Source organism: Petromyzon marinus, chromosome 18 (genome assembly GCF_048934315.1).
Source record: "Petromyzon marinus isolate PM22_M1 ecotype Great Lakes invasive population chromosome 18, UKy_Petmar_22M1.pri1.0, whole genome shotgun sequence".
NCBI lineage: Eukaryota > Metazoa > Chordata > Hyperoartia > Petromyzontiformes > Petromyzontidae > Petromyzon > Petromyzon marinus.
Window position 1 is genome coordinate 4,476,488 of NC_133684.1, and position 17,942 is coordinate 4,494,429.

The 17,942-nt window shown below is 51.1% G+C and overlaps 1 protein-coding gene across 5 annotated transcripts in view; it reads left to right on the forward strand.

The window, feature by feature from the left end:
* The window catches only part of LOC116943590 (short transient receptor potential channel 4-like), a 29,345-nt gene extending 11,725 nt beyond the window's left edge, over nucleotides 1-17,620 (forward strand). For 4 of the 5 annotated variants that reach the window (XM_032956554.2, XM_032956555.2, XM_032956556.2 and 1 more), the window contains exons 4-12: nucleotides 2,583-3,104; nucleotides 4,102-4,438; nucleotides 6,393-6,532; nucleotides 7,345-7,664; nucleotides 8,985-9,210; nucleotides 12,990-13,217; nucleotides 14,916-14,957; nucleotides 16,140-16,229; nucleotides 16,595-17,620. In XM_032956554.2, the coding sequence (XP_032812445.2) occupies nucleotides 2,583-3,104; nucleotides 4,102-4,438; nucleotides 6,393-6,532; nucleotides 7,345-7,664; nucleotides 8,985-9,210; nucleotides 12,990-13,217; nucleotides 14,916-14,957; nucleotides 16,140-16,229; nucleotides 16,595-17,407 (2,718 nt within the window). In that variant the 3' untranslated portion in view covers nucleotides 17,408-17,620. The remainder of the gene's footprint in view (nucleotides 1-2,582; nucleotides 3,105-4,101; nucleotides 4,439-6,392; nucleotides 6,533-7,344; nucleotides 7,665-8,984; nucleotides 9,211-12,989; nucleotides 13,218-14,915; nucleotides 14,958-16,139; nucleotides 16,230-16,594) is intronic. The other variant, XM_032956558.2, reaches the window with a different exon arrangement.
* The last annotated feature ends 322 nt before the right edge of the window (nucleotides 17,621-17,942 follow it).

Sequence of the window (17,942 nt, forward strand, 5' to 3'; positions counted from 1 at the left end):
AAGAGTATGAATTCCTGCAGTCACGAAAGTTTTCAGTACAAATGATTCTTCTTCTTCTGCTTTCGAGGGGCTGATGTAGGTTCAGAGCAACAACTCCAATTTCACATTCAGGTGGTCAAGCCAAACAGCCGCGTCAGGACCAGCGGGGTGTATCGTACAATGGCGTGCAATAGCTCACTCAGCCTTATCTAGACCACCGACTCAAGTAAACTGAACATGTGGGCCATTTTTTTTGCGAATCAGTTGTAGAGTGCAGTAAAACCTTTTGTTTGTTATTGATGTTGTTGTTACCGTTACAAGGCAGTGCTGTTACGTCTCTTCTCCCCCTAGCAAGCACTTGGTAGGCCACTGTTCCGAATGATGTTTTGTTTTTCGAATACTACACCGATTTATTGCAAATATGGCAATTCCATAAATACGTTTAGGCACTTTGGGGATGTGTATAAATGCAGCCGATGCCATTGCAACTCCTCGTTCCGTAGCTTGGGGAAGAGCGATTGATGTGGCACAGGGATTTTATTCTACTATGTTATTTATTTTGCAGTCATATTGCCACGCAAGCCACTATCAGCCTGTCCTATGGTGGCTTTGTCGATTTTTGAAAACTGTCATAATTAAGTCAGCGGCGTTTGCATGAGTGACATGAAGCCCAATTGTGTGCTATGAAGAAGGTCCATAGCCCAAAACGTCACCTACTGAGATATATTTGTTTTCTTTCAGGGACACAGTATTATAAATAATGTATTGAGGTTTTTTTTTCGTGATTGGAAGCCTCATTTGGGATTTGTCCTCCACCGCCCTGGCACTTTTTACACGAGGTACGCGGCTGCACTTTGGCAGGTAGCACCTCACCTCATTGAGATTAGCACGGCCATAGGTTACCTGTAGCTCATCCTCAATGGCATAGCTTCCTGATTCTCTCCGGATAGAATGAGCTCTTACTGGTCTCTGTATGACAACAACAACAAAAAACTCCCCAAGCAAGTGCTGTGACTGACAGACAAGAAACTTAAGTTTATTTTATACAATAATTGTGCTGCTCTCAAGCCATATGAAGAGGTGGTCAAACATCTTGCGATCTTTAAAACAGTCACGTCAGAGGAATGTACTGATAGATAAAACCACGTAACTATTCATTGCAGTCACTGCAATGGCCCTCTCTTACGTTGCACTTTGTATACAAGCCTCCGTTCAAACACTGCAATGGACTTACCGCACACCATTGACACAATGCATCTACGAAGTGCTGCCCCTGTGAACTTGAAACTGAAAAACAGCGGGAATTTCCCCGTGCGGTTCGTGGTGAGCGAGTAAATTTCGATCCACTCCACTTGAGAATCTGATGAAGCCTACGAGTCGGGTGCCCACATTTAGGTGCTAGAAGCTCGCACGTTCTCAATGAGTGTTCCGACGAGGCCATAATGAACCCGAGTGAGCCAACTCTCCGCCCTGGAGACTGCGAGCGTTGACATTCCCATCATCTAATTCTAGATTTGAAGCTTTCGTGACTGCAAGGATTCATACTCTTTGTTTTTTTTTCGGTAAAGTCACGTAGGTAAAATAAAATAAATGAAAACAACTCAATTAAATCACGACGTTTCGGAGGCAACACAAGCTTCCGGCAGCTTGTGTTGCCTCCGGAACGTCGTGATCATCATCATCATCACCCTGCATTCGTGTAATTGAGCTGAAAGTGGCTTTCTGGAAAGGGCAGAGCCCCATGGGCGGAGTTTGCAGAGGGGGGGGCAACGCCCCTCCCAAACTGGACGCCTTCATGGATTTATATTCAGTAGTTTACAATTAATATTATATTTTTATTAATTATATGCACCCGCGATTCATAATGTGAGGGACAAAGCGAACTCCTGCCTCCCCCCCCAAATATAAAAGTCAAACTCCGCCTATGTTGAGCCGCCGCTGTTGAAGGCTCAGCCCTCCCTTTAAATTCTTCTCCCGATCCTGTTCCAATGACATACGTGTACATCATCAAAACGGTGATTTAAAATAACTTAATCGGTACCGAGGCACGCACAAGGCCATGCGGAAGGGCGTGCGGCACAGTTTAAGCACCAGCTATCGGAGAGTGCGGTAGTGTCGCTGCAGTTCTCTGCGGTGAGTACAATGTCTTTAAAAACAACGGCGCAATATATATCCTCATATACATTCAGGGTGAGATGCATGTAAGGCAAATGCAGATCGTATCGTTAACTCATTCCGCTTGCGTATAACATTTGTTGAGAGTTTGTCTCGCGTTGACCGCGTTGTGCTGCGCCCCCCACCCACCCAGCCACCCCTCTGAGATTTAACATTCCCCCACTTTTTTTACGAGGTCATACTACAGGGGCCGGTGCATTAAATAAAGTTACTTTGATGTCACACATCAATTATTATTCACCGTTTAGCATTTAAGATTCGGTCAAAGTTTGTTTAACATTTACTGCTCCCCGCTTTCCCCGAATTTAGCATGCATCCCCGCTGATCAAAATGAACGCCACAGTGCTGGCTTTCTCACTGCCTCCGTCTGTTCGTGTTTAACATCCTTGCACACGCGCGCACGAACGCGCGAACGCGCACCACCGCAGGTGCCGCCCGTTCTGCTCGACCGCCAGTTCTCGGAGTTCACGCCCGACATCACGCCTATCGTGCTCGCGGCGCACGCCAACAACTACGAGATCATCAAGCTGCTGGTGCGGCGCGGCGTCTCCATCCCGCGGCCTCACCCCGTGCGGTGCTCGTGCGGCGAGTGCGTGTCGAGCTCCGAGGTGGACAGCCTGCGCCACTCGCGCTCCCGCCTAAACATCTACCGCGCGCTCGCCAGCCCGTCGCTGGTGGCGCTCTCCAGCGAGGACCCCATCCTCACCGCCTTTCAGCTCAGCTGGGAGCTCAAGGAGCTGAGCAAGGTGGAGAACGAGTTCAAGTCCGAGTACGAGGAGCTGTCGCAGCAGTGTAAGCGCTTCGCCAAGGACCTGCTCGACCAGACGCGCAGCTCCAAGGAGCTCGAGATCATCCTCAACCACAACGACGACCCCAAGGCGGTCGTGGACCCCAACAATCCGTACAACCTCGACCGCCTGCAGCTCGCCATCAAGTACCACCAGAAGGAGGTGCGCGCGGCTGACGTCCTAGGGAGAGGCACGGGCACACAACCACCGTCGAGAGGGCTCACCCCTCTCGGGCAGGCGATTTGATGAATTGTCACAATTTGGGGAAGGTGATTCGAATTGTCACGATTTGGGGTCATGATTCCATACAGTTCGTTTTGTTGGCTGGCTTTATCGTTTTGTTTGCATTTGGCTATTAAGAGTAAAATGTGGCATCAGCCGAAAAATTAATCGCCTCATCTTGTACACATATTCTGTCCGACGTGGGTTTGAATCTTCGTCCTTAGCCAAGTGTACCAGCATATCACACACCATGCACGTAATTTAATTGAGAGTGGCGCCACAGTGATGGAGGGCTATAATGAGGCACCTGACCTTAAACTTCAAAGTCTTGTCTGCATCAATGAATCTTTGAACCCACGTCAGATGGCACCGGACGCAGGGAACTGCGCGATAACCTACAAGACAGGAAGCTTATTTGTGTTCCAGCGTCATTAGCGTTGCTGCGCGGAACTCCACTTACAAACGAGTTAGGTTCCAGATGTCTTCCATAAGAGTTTTTTTTGGGTTAGATCGTGTAAATATATAAATGTGTCGTTAAAACCCACCACCACCCGACACAGCCAACTAGTAAGGATTGTCACGTAAACAGAACGTGGCCAATTCGTCACTAGTACAGCACACCGGTGTGTTGGAGAGCCAAGCCACAACATTTACAATCTGAGCACGACGTTTCGCCAGTAATTACAATCAGCTTCATCAGGCGACAGCCAGATTTGTGGAGAAGTCCCTCCACCTGTTTCGATCATTATACAGAGGCGTAGGTGTGGTGACCACGCTGGATGATATTGGTCGCGAAAGCCTACGTGTTAAAATTTCCAGAAGGTCTGTTGGTAAGTCGGATGCTCGTAAGCAGAGGCGTCCCTGTACCTCGCTTGCCACTGGTTGCGATGGTGCCTTGTTATTGTTGTTGTTTTTGTTATTGTTTTTCTCCTCGCAGTTCGTCGCTCAGCCCAACTGCCAGCAGCTGCTGGCCACGCTGTGGTACGACGGCTTTCCCGGCTGGAGGCGGCGGCACTGGGCCATCAAGCTCTTCACCTGCCTCGCCATCGGCCTGCTCTTCCCCGTGCTCTCCCTCTGCTACCTGATCGTGCCCAAAAGCAGGTTCGGCGTCTTCATCAAGAAGCCGTTCATCAAGTTCATCTGCCACACGGCATCGTACCTCACCTTCCTGCTGCTCCTGCTGCTGGCCTCTCAGCACATCGTGCAGACGGACCTGAGCATGCAGGGTCCGCCGCCGACCAAAGTGGAATGGATTGTGCTGCCGTGGATAGTAGGTGAGGGCTTTCTTTCGCCTGTGATGGTGTGTGTCAGTGTGTGTGTGACAGTGCGTGTGTGTGGAGCGGTGGTGTAGCGGTTAGCGCACTGCGCTACGAACCCCAGCGATCCGGGTTCGATTCCCGCTCAGGGCCAATACTGGCGATGATTATCTGAACCGGTCCTGGGCCTCCCCTAGGTCGACTCAGCCTCAAATGAGTACCTTGTGCAGTGTGTGAACATCGCCACTGGGGAGATAAAGGCGGCCGGGCGTGTTTGCTGGCCACCCACCCCGTCGTGTGCTATTCCGGCCTTTATAGGTGCTCACTAACAGCACTTGCCCCTACAGTCTGTTCCAGGCTATACCAGGGGGTCTTTGTCTTTGTGTGTGTGGGGAGCGGTGGTGTAGTGGTTAGCGCCCCGCTCTACGAACCCCAGTGACCCGGGTTTGATCCCCGCTCACGGCCAACAACGGTGCCGAATTTTTTAATTGGTCGTGAGCCTCTGCTAGGTCGACCCGGCCTCAAATGAATACCTGGTGCAGTGTGCAGACATCAGCACTGGAGAGACAAATACGGCCGGGCGTGGCATTGGCCACCCACCCCCGCGTCTGCCGTGCCAGCCTTCATAGGCGCTCGCTAACAACACTTGCCCCAACAGTCTGCTAAAGGGCTCTCACGGGGCATCTTTGTCTTTGTCTTTTATGTGTGAGTCTGTGAGGGCATGGGTCAGCTTGGCCACATTCCACGTGGGACATGAAGGGGCATGCAGAGAACACGCCAGCTCAGGTCACACGAGGCTAGGGCTTAGTTCAGGGGTGGTGAACCTATGGCCCACGACTTCATTTCATACGGCCCACGGCCACAGGACGCTGCAAGCCGTATGCAATTTTCATATTATCTGTCACTGCAAGCATCTCAAGCCACAATAATTGAGGACTTGAGGGGGGAATATTTTCAACACCGTGGTACTGTGAGGGACCTCTGGTAAGTGTCGAAGTTGTGTGATCATGTGTGGCCCACCACAGAAATGTAAAAGTCCTCTTTAACCCTCATCAGTGGAATAATGTACCGTACTCGTAAACAAAAACGCGACGTGTAATAGCCATACGGGGGGCTTTAGAGGGTTAACGTTGTTATGATGTCTTTGTCAATGGGACGTGTTCATGTATTGCTTCGGAACTAAATTTGGCTTCCTGTCATTTCAAAAAACGTGTTCACGTCGGCTTTAGTATTCACCCTCTGATGTATAAATTATTAAAATAATCACCATTTTCTCTGGTTTCAATGTGATTTTGGGATTCAAAGGAATGCCTCGAATATGTAAAAAATGTTTCAGAAAATGTAATAGCGGTCGAAAACAATACAACAGTACACCACGGCCAGAGAAGATAGGCCAATCAAAATGATGTTGTAATTACGCAATGGCTTTTAAATCCAGCGACTGTTGACCAAATGTAGTGCGGCGCTTTAGAGTGAGCAGGCTTAAAGCGTTTAGGGGCCGTCCATAAATGACGTCACGCACCTACGGGGGGGGGAGGTCAGACATTTGTGACGATGTGTGACGGGGGGGCGGGGGTTTGAGAAATTTGACGTCACATCACAATGCGCAACTTTAAATAAATATAGACAACACGTTCTACTTAATTAAATACACTTTTTAATAAATGTTGTATCCTACAACATCAGTGTGCAGCGCCACATTAAATACGCACTACAATGACAATAGTTTAAAGCGATTTGAAGCATGTTTTATTTTTGGGGGGGGTGGAGGGGGGCGGCAGAGCTTTGTGACGTCATATTTGAGGGGGGTCTGACTTTTGTGACGCCGTGTGACGAAGGGGGGGGGGCAAAAATCGTCCAAAATCGCGTGACGTCATTTATGGACGGCCCCTTAGGCGCTTGACCGAATGCGCAGAAATCTGTGTAAACGCGTAACGACGTCATCGAGTGATGGCGTGTGCTGCTTTCGAAGGATTCATCTGGGCAGAGATCAAACAGATGTGGGACCGTGGACTGATGCAGTACGTCAACGACTGGTGGAACCTCATGGACTTCGTCATGAACTCGCTGTATCTTGCCACAATCTCGCTCAAGGTCGTGGCGTACGTCAAGGTACCCACAGCACTATCAGCAGCAGCAAGCATCAAAGCATGGGATATTTTTTTGTTCATGTTTATATTATATTAACTCTTTCTCATCATCAAAAAGAAACCGGAAGAAAAAACTGAAATAAAATCACTTTATAGGTACCGAGGCTCCCACAAGGCCATGCGGGAGAGGGTGTGAAATAAATTGGCGCCAGCTATCGTAGAGGGCGGTCGTGTCGCTACAGTTCTCTGCGGTGAGCACAATGGCTTTAAAAACAACGACGCTACGCCTCCCTAAATAAAAATTAACGCTGAGCCTCTTGTGCTTTCCGAGACTCAGAGGTAAACGGGAGGGACCCCACCCGGGACCCCACCCTGCAATTTGCAGTCGTCTCAGAACAGGAAAGGGATAATATTTTATATTTGAACTTTTTGCTATCTTTTCCTCCAATTGTATTTCAATTAAGGCAGGTAGCGCTGTTTGCCCTATACCTCAGATCTGAGGGGACCTCAGAAGGTACCTATTCATTTTCGGGGGGTATTTTCAGAGGGGGGGGCTATCCCACTATTTTTTCCCGGGTCTCCAAATAATTTTCAGCGGTCCTTCAGAAATTAGATGCAACAATAACAACAAACAATACGAACAATTCCCGTTTCCAACCATGGCCCGGAATCACGCCAACTCATGTGCCTCATTCCATCTGTCGACATTAACCCCACGGAGCGAGTTGGCCCCTGCCATCAGGCAAGTGTCATTAGAACCACACCGCGGGCGGTTCTAACTAATGACCACCGTGTGTGCCCCCGTGCCCCCACACACCCACACCCACCGTCCAGTACAACGGCTCGCGTCCGAGGGACGACTGGGAGATGTGGCACCCGACGCTCGTTGCCGAGGCCCTCTTCGCCATCGCCAACATCTTCAGCTCGCTGCGTCTCATCTCGCTCTTCACAGCCAACTCGCACCTAGGGCCCCTGCAGATCTCGCTGGGCCGCATGCTCCTCGACATCCTCAAGTTCCTCTTCATCTACTGCCTCGTGCTGCTCGCCTTCGCCAACGGGCTCAACCAGCTGTACTTCTACTACGAGACCAGCGCGGACGATGAGAATCACTGCAAGGGCATCCGATGTGAGAAGCAGAATAACGCCTTCTCCACGTGCGTACCCACAACGGGACCGGGAAGAGAGAGAGAGAGGCGACGACTCGGACGGTTCTACCGCTTTTCGACACTTTCGCGGATTTTTTTATTTTATTTTTTCTTCAAATGTGCGGTCTGTCTGCTTTGATTGAATGCCTTGTGTGCGGTCACGAGGTGAATGGTTTCTCCGTGAGTCAGACCGTCGGCTGGAGAGCCCTGCTGTGTTCTTTTTTTGTTTATGTTTTTCACATTTCATTGTCAGCTCTGTCCTTTTTATGTCTGTAACATGGGGGGTTCATGATAACTCTCGTCAAGGATTGTCCGATTTAAATATCATATTTTCTTAGTTATTGTTGCTGCTGCTATAAGTGACTTGTTCTGTACAACAAAACGAAAAAAAAACGGCCACATTTGTGAAAGGGTTTCCCAAACCCTTGGAATAAACAAAAATAACAACCGGCGCGAAATTCAAATAAGCCATTTCGACCAAGGCAATGAAGTCACACACGGGATGCGCCGTGCCTTGCTTCCCCATGATGTCATTCTACGTGACGCCATCTCGTTGTGTGATTCGGCAGTTAAACATTGAGATCGCACATTACATACCGCCGACGACAAACTGCATGTTGGAAAACGTTGCAAGATTCATGGCGTTTGCATGTTTTTTTCTTTCTCCCTTATTTTAGAACTGCCTCCAATTAGCTGAGCTATTTTAAGAGACTCTGGAGCACATGGTAAGCTGCGGGAAAAAAAAATGTAAAGCATCACTTTGGTTCGGCGAATTACCGTAGTCATCTGTGTGTGTGTGCGCGCTCTCACACATCCATGTATGTACGTGCGGCGCATACGTGCGCATTTACACCTGTATGCAGTGAAGGGAGCGGTGGTAAAGTGGTTAGTGCATTGTGCTATTATCTCACCAGCCTTGGCTCGATTCCCGGCCATCAATAATACCTGTGGCAAGCGGTATCTGAACCTATTCTGGGCCTACTCTAGATTGACTCAGCCTTAAGTAAGTAGCTGGTGCATTCTGCGAACACCAGGTGTGGGCAAAGGTGATCTCAGTTCGTGGTATACCGATTGTACCACGTTTAGAGTATTTGGCTGCTGTACATTTCCACGTGATAAGCCACTTCGTTGAGCTATCATTTGTGGTCAGGTCGCTTCCGAAAAAAAAGATCTGTACAGCTCAGTGGGCCTTACCTGGTCAAATAACAAACAGTTAAAACCACAACCCTGTGTGCCACACCGGGGCCTTATAGACTGCCCCAGCAGTCTATAAGGCTACAATGGGGGAATCTTTCTTTGTGTGTTTGTTTATTTCCTACCTTCGTACAGGCTGTTTGAAACGCTCCAGTCGCTCTTTTGGTCCATCTTTGGGCTCATCAACCTGTACGTGACCAACGTGCGTCCACGGCACGAGTTCACCGAGTTTGTGGGCGCCACCATGTTCGGCACGTACAACGTAATCTCGCTCGTGGTGCTGCTAAACATGCTCATCGCCATGATGAACAACTCGTACCAGCTCATCGCGGTGAGGAGCGGCGAGTCCAGCATTATCAGCGTGCGCACTCTCACGATGCGGCGCGACACACACACACACACTCACTCCCGTCTCGCGTGCCCACGCGCGTGCGCACACGCTCAGTCGCGACTTCTTCGCACCGTCCATGCGCAACGCCTTTTTAATGCCGCAGGAGAACGAGGGCCCCCTTTCAACACCGTGCCCAGTGCGTTGGGAGCGCTGGGCCATAACGACACCAAATTGGCCGTCGTGGGTTTGGTGAAGGACGGGGACCTAAAGCTGAGTTTCAGATATCCCTCGCCGCCACCGACGTTAGCCGTGGCCAGGAACTGAATGCAGGTCCCCAGGTTCATGGTGCGGCGTGCTGATCACTGCGCCACTGCCTCACGCCAAAAGGCTTTGTGTATCCCACCCAGGACATTGCATGCACGCGCATCGAGCAATCAACATGTTAAACAAAAACAATGATCCGCTCTACACTGTAAAGTTAGACTGACCTCATTTTAGACTTCCTTAGAACCGAGCCCCATGCTAATAATCTTACATCCGAATCAAACGAAATTGATAAATGCATTGCCGTTAGGGGCAATTACACACGCAACAATGGAGTCATGCCGGATGCATCTCTCTCATAGCCCTCTGATCACCCTTCCTCTCAGTACTCCTGTGACTCTCAGCACATCCTAACTTCATTTAATTGCTCGAAACTTGTATTCTTTTTCCCGTGAGCAAATCAACATCGTGGCTTTCGTCATACGGCGAGCAGATAAATTCCGTACTTGGCCGTGTCCAAACTAAAAATCTCCACGCCAGAGGCTGAATACGTTCTGTTAAAAATGTCTCCATATATTACAGTCGGGTGGTGCAGTCAATGGACACACTGCCTGCACCACGCTAAGAACGTGGCCGCTTGAGTTTTGATTCCCGCCCACGGCTGTAGATCATCAGTGGTGAGTGATATCTTTCTTTACCAAGCCGCGCTAACCGGTACGGTGAAGCACGGTCAAACAACCCTCATGACCCACCCATTAGATGCCATTACAAAAGTAATATCATGAGTAGAAACGCAATCTTTGCACGGCGAATTGGAGTCGGCTTGGCAACAGCAATGGTTGTCTGCTGTTGATTGTATTTGGAGTTTGCGCCTCCCTCTGATGGCACAGGAGTGGAGAACCCACAGGCCTCACGTGACCTAGCACTTCAAAACGGCCCGCAAACAATATTTCGCCATCGCCGCGAGCATCTGAGCCACACTAATCAGGTGCTGGAGGGGGGGCGGATATTTTTTGACCTGGCAGCCACTTCCGTCACTGCAAGGGTCTCTCGAAGTGACAGCGGTGTGTTAAAGCGTGGCAGCTGCAAAAAAGGTTTTTTTTGAAAGTCCTGTTTGGCCCTCGTTCAGGATCAAGGTTCCCAACTCCTCCTTTAGCAGCGCTAATTGTCCGTGCGAGGTCTCAGGACACTGCTTCGTTGTACGAACAAAGCCCACGCGAGTGCAATGGAGTCACTAAACAGCTGCTTACAAGAGTCAAACATAACGACAGCACGCAGTAGCATTACGGCCTTGTAGCAAGGCCAAATGGATAATGAACGCCAGCCAATTAACGCACTCAAGTACAACGGCAATGTTTTCTATGTTTTAATCGGCTATCAATTACCACTGTCATATGTTACTCACAGATTGGCTTAGTCACTCATATGAAAATGCATGCAAACTACTTGCCTTGACTTGGAGGGTTTTAAAAGGGACATTTTTTTCTGTGTCAAACGCACGTGATCTAAAAAAAATAATTATATTTCTAAATGTGCACACTGCCAAGCGCTTAGACCAAATGATCACACTACACAGCTCTTAAGGCCTGTAGGGTCCGATTTTATTTTCAGCCGTCACCCTTCATTCACACCTCCAACTGTTGCCAATTAAAAGTGAATTACGTGGCAGCACTGTGTGCAAGGCACATCACTTTATTTTGCTACGCGGACAAGACTTTTACGTCAATTTGCATTTACGCAAATGCATGTTTTTTTTACACTTTCACTACAGCCTCAATTAAAATGTTCGTTGTTTTTATTTTGTGTAATAATTGGGAGCTACGGACTTAATCATAACTCTAAAAAACAATAATACAACGCCTTTTTTTGTCGATACGCTGCTGGATGATGGTTGATGAAAGAGGATAGTGGCTAGGGACCACCAATTAAATATCACTCGCCACTGGATGTTAGCCGTGACCAGGGTTCGAACTTGGGTCACGGCCAGTTCACAGCACACAACGCGCACAACGCTCGCATGAATTGAAATTAATTACGCTTAAGCCCAAGGTCGCGTCGAAATTATATTTACGTAAGCAAAGATGAAGCCAATGTAATTGCGCTATCCTGAACACAGTATGAGCACGAGTGGGTATGAATCATGCGGGCTCGGTGGTGGGATTCTCCGCTTCGGTGTCAAAAATTAACACAGGGGGACCCAAAACTAATTATGAAGTGGGGAGAAATGGAAGTGTAATGACAAACTCATCGATAAATCTTGATAGGCGATCAGAAATGCGTGTTGTTGTTCGGTTAGATTCGCTGATCTATGATGCACGATGCTCATGCATGACTGTTAGTGCCACATCAGCGCTCACGTTAATGTGTCATTCCTGTTCTTTATGACAGCAAAATGGGGCTTGTTTTTTTTTTACCACCAGCTTAAAGCCATCAACATTTCAGCCAGATGGTGTTCTCCCTAATTGGATTTAACAAATATGGAATTATAACGAAATCCTAAACAGAATGCGAAACCATTTTTAAATCGCCGTCAATTACACTTCATTATAATTGGGGGTCATAGACCGCACGCAATAAACCTTTCATTATGAAGAGCTAGGCACACAATGAGGCTCCATTTCAGCCAGACAGCAAACACATTTCGGGACTCACAAGTGCTCTTTGACTCACCCCGTGGGCCACGCGCAATTTAATATTTGGACACCGTTGCGATCATCATCCACCGATTTGCAAAACTCAATGAAAAAGCACAGCGAGCACTCCGGAGTGTCGCGATGTGATTCGACGATCAAACTCTCTTTCATCTCGGTTTTACCGTCGCATTATGTTGTTGCTGTACTCATGTGCCGTTCGGTTCGCTCCGTCACCAATGCTATCACCGAGTCTTCGACACGAGTAAAAACTATTTAAAACATTTATTTATTTTACCAGGTTCTAAGCGCCCACTAAGCTATACAGCTCTCTTTTTTTTTCCAGAAACGACCTGGCCACCACAAATGTTAGATCAACAAAGTGGCTTCATCACGTGGGAATGTATCGCAGCCAAATACTCTAAACGCGTGTCGATTCTAAATTTGGATGGGAATAAAACGGAGCACCCGGAGAAAAATCCACGAGACCACGTGGGAGAACATGCAAACTCCAAAAATACAAAAATCAGGGTCGGGCTCGAACCCAGGGCATCCTGTACACCAGGCGAGGTTGTTAACATCTCCCCAACGTGGCGCACCCCACGGTCGATCCGACACAACCACGAGGTATCCTCCTCCAGCTCCACTCACGAGGTCCTCTCGCTCACAGAACCCGGTTGGGCGGGGTCAACCCGGTGGGCGGGGTCAACCCGGTGGGCAGGGTCAACCCGGTGGGCAGGGTCAACCCGGTGGGGAAACGAGGAGTCACAAAAGGGCCCAAAAGCGACGCAATTGCCCCCTCCTTCCCCCGCCCCGCGTATCGTTCTTCCCGCACTCGGCACCAGCTTCGGCATTAACGCCGAGCCCCGCACACGTGCCGCTCCCTCCCTCCCTCCGTTTCCCCCGCCCGCGCAGGACCATGCCGACATCGAGTGGAAGTTCGCGCGCACCAAGCTGTGGATGAGCTACTTCGAGGAGGGCGGCACCCTCCCGACACCGTTCAACATCATCCCGAGCCCCAAGTCCGTGTGGTACCTGTGCCAGTGGCTCGGCCGCCGCCTCTGCCCGTGCAGCCTCCTGAGCACGCGCCGGAAGAGACACGAGAGCCTCGGGACGCTCGGAGTGCGGGCCCAAATGACGCTGGTAACCAGTCGGTGGCGCTTGGCACGGGCAAAACCAAGCTCGAGCTTTAAGCCCCCCACCCACCCACCCCTCCCACACACGTATACCCCCCCACACACACACACACACGTACACCCCCACAAGCAGATAACAATTGTCCCCTCCCCGCCACCCCCCCCGCTCCCGGATTCATGGAAATCTATGAGTGTGGCAAAAGTCGACTTAATGTCGAATGATAACCGTAACGTGATTATTCACATTACAAGAACGAATTAATCTCTATCTCGTTTGCATCTCTCAACTATCATCTCGCTACGTCTCGATCTCCTGTTTATATCTGTTCTGTCATCCCACTGGCATTTTGTAAACGGAACTTGGGGCTCCCAAAAATAACTTTTACTTTAGGCGCCCCCCATCCCTCCCAGTGGGCCAGCAACTCCTTTTGAAGCGAGGTTAATCACCCTGCGCCATGAACCCACCCACCTGAGGTCGATTCCGGGCCATGGTTAACACCAGTGGCGAGTGATGTCTGAACCAGCGTAGCCACTCCTGGGAATGACGTCAGAGAAACCAGCACGTGACACCCAGCTCACCTTGCTTTTTGTGTTTAGTTCGTCGTCCTTCCCCGCACCTCCGATTTGCACTGTTGATTAGGTCTGGTGCGAAAGAAGCGCAACATACATACGACTGATCATATGGAAAGGCCTTGCTACTACTCGCGGTGTGCAAACACGGCGCCCATTTGGATTTGTTGAGCAACTAAATGTGACCTACATTTAAAAATGCTGCTGTACCGGTAGATGGTAGGCGACTGCAGGTCAGCCAGGGAGACGGTGAGACTGCAGGTCAGCCAGGGAGATGGTGAGACTGCAGGTCAGCCAGGGAGATGGTGAAACTGCAGGTCAGCCAGGGAGATGGTGAAACTGCAGGTCAGCCAGGGAGATGGTGAAAGTGCAGGTCAGCCAGGGAGATGGTGAGACTGCAGGTCAGCCAGGGAGATGGTGAAACTGCAGGTCAGCCAGGAGATGGTGAGACTGCAGGTCAGCCAGGGAGACGGTGAGACTGCAGGTCAGCCAGGGAGATGATGAGACTGCAGGGCAGCCAGGGAGATGGTGAGACTGCAGGTCAGCCAGGGAGATGGTGAGACTGCAGGTCAGCCAGGGAGACGGTGAGACTGCAGGTCAGCCAGGGAGATGGTGAGACTGCAGGTCAGCCAGGGAGATGGTGAGACTGCAGGTCAGCCAGGGAGATGGTGAAACTGCAGGTCAGCCAGGGAGATGGTGAAACTGCAGGTCAGCCAGGGAGATGGTGAGACTGCAGGTCAGCCAGGGAGACGGTGAGACTGCAGGGCAGCCAGGGAGATGATGAGACTGCAGGTCAGCCAGGGAGACGGTGAGACTCCAGGTCAGCCAGGGAGGTGGTGCTACGCGACGGTGCTGTTTAAGACACTTCAAAGTGAAGAAGGGGCAATCAATCATGGGCAGAGGAGACGAGGAAAGTTTTGAGCTTGGACTGGGAACGGGGAGAGGGGAGTCGGCAGCGCCGTGACCTCTCGGCGCCCCCAGCCACCTGTTGTGTCGGTGCTAGTCAAACGCGTTCGTCTGTTTGATTGTTTTGATGTGGCAGGGAGGGCGTGTGTGGCCTCTAGAGGGACGGAGCTGCTGCCCTCCGCTGATGAGGATCGAGTCAAATGTGCTTGTGTCATCGCTGTGTTTGCAGAGACGTGCGGCCGACAACTTGAGACGCAACCATCAGTACCAGGTGTGTAAGCGGGGATCACCACCCGTGCGTATTTGTTACGGCTATTTTTTTGGCACTTTAAATAGCAACTGTCCCAAACACCTGTTTTCCACGATGTATGACTTTGAAGGGCAACACGTCATCTTCGACCGTAATTTTTTTTATTACACTTAAGCAACCAGATGTGTATCGCCTTTGCCATCATGACGATATCATCGCACCGTGTATTTTTTTTGCGGTTGTGCTGTATACAACTCCGTGGTGTGTTTGGGTTGAACGCGCGTGTCATTCGGATTGATGCCTGAAGATTCGCTCCACGTGTTGCTGTCAAAGGAGGTCTAATGATGTAGATGCTCACCCCGAGCCCTCATTACTTTGATAGTGGCATTGTCTTTGAGCTGTGTAACGCCTTTTGGCGTCATCTGGTCGAGCACCAATTGGGTCGAGGCTCAAAAGAAAGCCGTCCCTTGGTGTGAACCAATCAGTTTCCAGAAAAATGCATATATTATCATAGTATGTTTTTCTGTTTGCATTTTGACTGCAGGTATTGTGGTTAATGCAGACATGAATCCTTATAAAAAGGTTTCAGTTTTGTTGCCAGAAAAAAGGGGGAAAAACCCTATTATTAATGTGCATTGTCTTTGAAACTGATTGGCCTACAGCAGACACATCGTCGTTCATGGCCTAGTCTCACCAGTGTTATATATCATCAGTTGCATGTTCACCAAAAGTACTCTGTGTGGTTAATGCAGACTTGATTCGCTGCAAAATGTGTCTGTTTGGTGTTTGAACATCTTAACACGTGTTTTATTACCGGAATGGTAAAACCTATTCTTAGTTTTCATCATTTTGCTCTGTCGATTAATTTGGAAGCTCGAAGTCCTAATTTGTGAGTCAAATGTCAAGGCTCCGGATTGAGAGCCGGTGAAGCAAGCCTCACGCCCGTTGAACGGTGAGGGAATTCATGAACCTCGTTCATCAAGGGGGTATTTTAACTTGCGTATTTAATTTCCATTTGTTCTCAGTTCGATCACGAACAAGCTCTGCTGTTGTCTTTTGTTTTCGTTGCTGCTGTGCTCAGGCAGCACCACGGATCCCACCCCCCCCCTTTGTAAAATAGCCGGGCAACCGGCTAAAGGGGAGCGTCCGTGTAACGAATCAAATGAACTCGAATAAACCCAAGCACTGTGCACGGTCGTTCAGGAGGTCATCAAGAATCTGGTGAAGCGCTACGTTGCTGCGATGATACGAGAAGCGAGGACGGAGGAGGGTCTCACGGAAGAAAACTTTAAGGTAGCATTTTAACGATTGCATGTTTGTTACAATGCACCCCGACCGCTGTGAGAGACTTCCGCTTTAAGCTACGTCATTATCCAATACACGGTTTACGTTACAAGTGCTGTGGGCAGCGCAGGGCAGTCCACCAACATCCATTATCGTACGGTACTTCTATGCTCCTATCTTTACGTCCCGCCTTCCATAGCCGCGCGAAGTACGGGTCAAATAACCCCCATGGCTCACGCGGTGTGGCGATGCTACCATCCATCGGTGGATTGACTAATGAGCCACGAGCACGTACGCGCGTACGCGCATGCGAACATGCGCGCCGAACTTCTTTCGCACCGGTACGTAGCCAACGTGCGTCCCCGTTCACACAGGAGCTCAAGCAGGACATCTCGAGCTTCCGCTACGAGGTGCTGGGACTGCTCAAGAAGGGGTCCCGGAAGCGCGTCGCCGACCGCGGCGACGTCGCCAACGCGGCGGACTCCCGCGGCGATCGCTCGGCGGAGGAGGAGGAGGAGGCCCGCGGCGCCGCGTCGTCGCTCGCCGTGGTGGACGCCGCCGCCGCCGCCACCGCCGCCCGGGCGCCCCTGTGCCTCAGCGCCAACGGAGTCCTGATCTACGACACGGACTCGGCCGGCGCCGCGTCCGCGCGCCTGGACGATCGCAGGTCGCTGTCTCGCAAGCGCGTCTTCGCCTGGAGGTCGAAGGTGAAGAGCCGCGGCTGCGGAGGCGTCGCGGCGACGGCGGGGGCGGCGCGGGGTCCGCACGCCGCGCCCTCCGCCGAGGCCGCGGCGGCGCCGTCGCAGCTCAACGGCGCCATCCGCACCGTGTCCGAGGAGGTGGACAGGCTGCCCGGACGGGGCGGGCGCGACGACGGGCCGGGCGGGGCATCCCGCGCGTCGCTCGCGGGCGCTCGCGACGCGCGGGCGCTCCCTCGCGCCCCGGCGGCTTCGTTGGGCGCGGCGACGTCGCGGCCGTGGTCGTCGAGGGGAGGGCGGATCCCGGCGGGCGGCACGGCGCGGGGCGACGGGCGCGAACGGACGAAGGGCGCGTGCGCGCCGTCGCCCCTGTTCGCCTCGGACGCGGAGCCCGCCGACGCGCCGGACGAGTCCTACGACACGTGCGAGGAGGACGGGGCGCCCAAGCGGCCCGTCCACCGGGACTCGTTTGCGACCACGAGGCTGTGAGCGGACTCGCGGCCGCTCGCGAGCGCCGCAGATCGTTGCGTTTGTATCGAGGGCTTTGTGCCGCACCGGGGGTGGAGGAGGAGGAGGAGGTTTACGGGATGGCGGTGGGAAGCTGCTTGGCTCACAAGTAGCATGTCAATCATTAAAGGGCGTGTTCCATACGTTTGTTACAAAATAGTTTAATATGAAATAAAAACAATTATGAAGAACGAAGTACCTTTGAATTCATTCCCATGCTATGCTAGGTTGCGCTCGTCATCTGCGTCCGTGTGGATGTGTGTCATATAAGTCAATACAACTACCTTGGGAATGCCTCAATGAATTCATTATCAGTGGGTGGAACGGCGGCTGGGTGGCGAATGCACTCCGCTAGCATCAGTGGCGAGTCCTCGCTCCTCCGGCCCCTTCACCAACAGTGCAGTGTTTGCTGGGTCGGCCTCACGTATCATGACATTCACAACTCCTACACCGCCGTTTTGCCTCTGTGGTCCACGCAGGCCGCGTGGAGAGAGGACGACTGCGGGCATACGTTTTT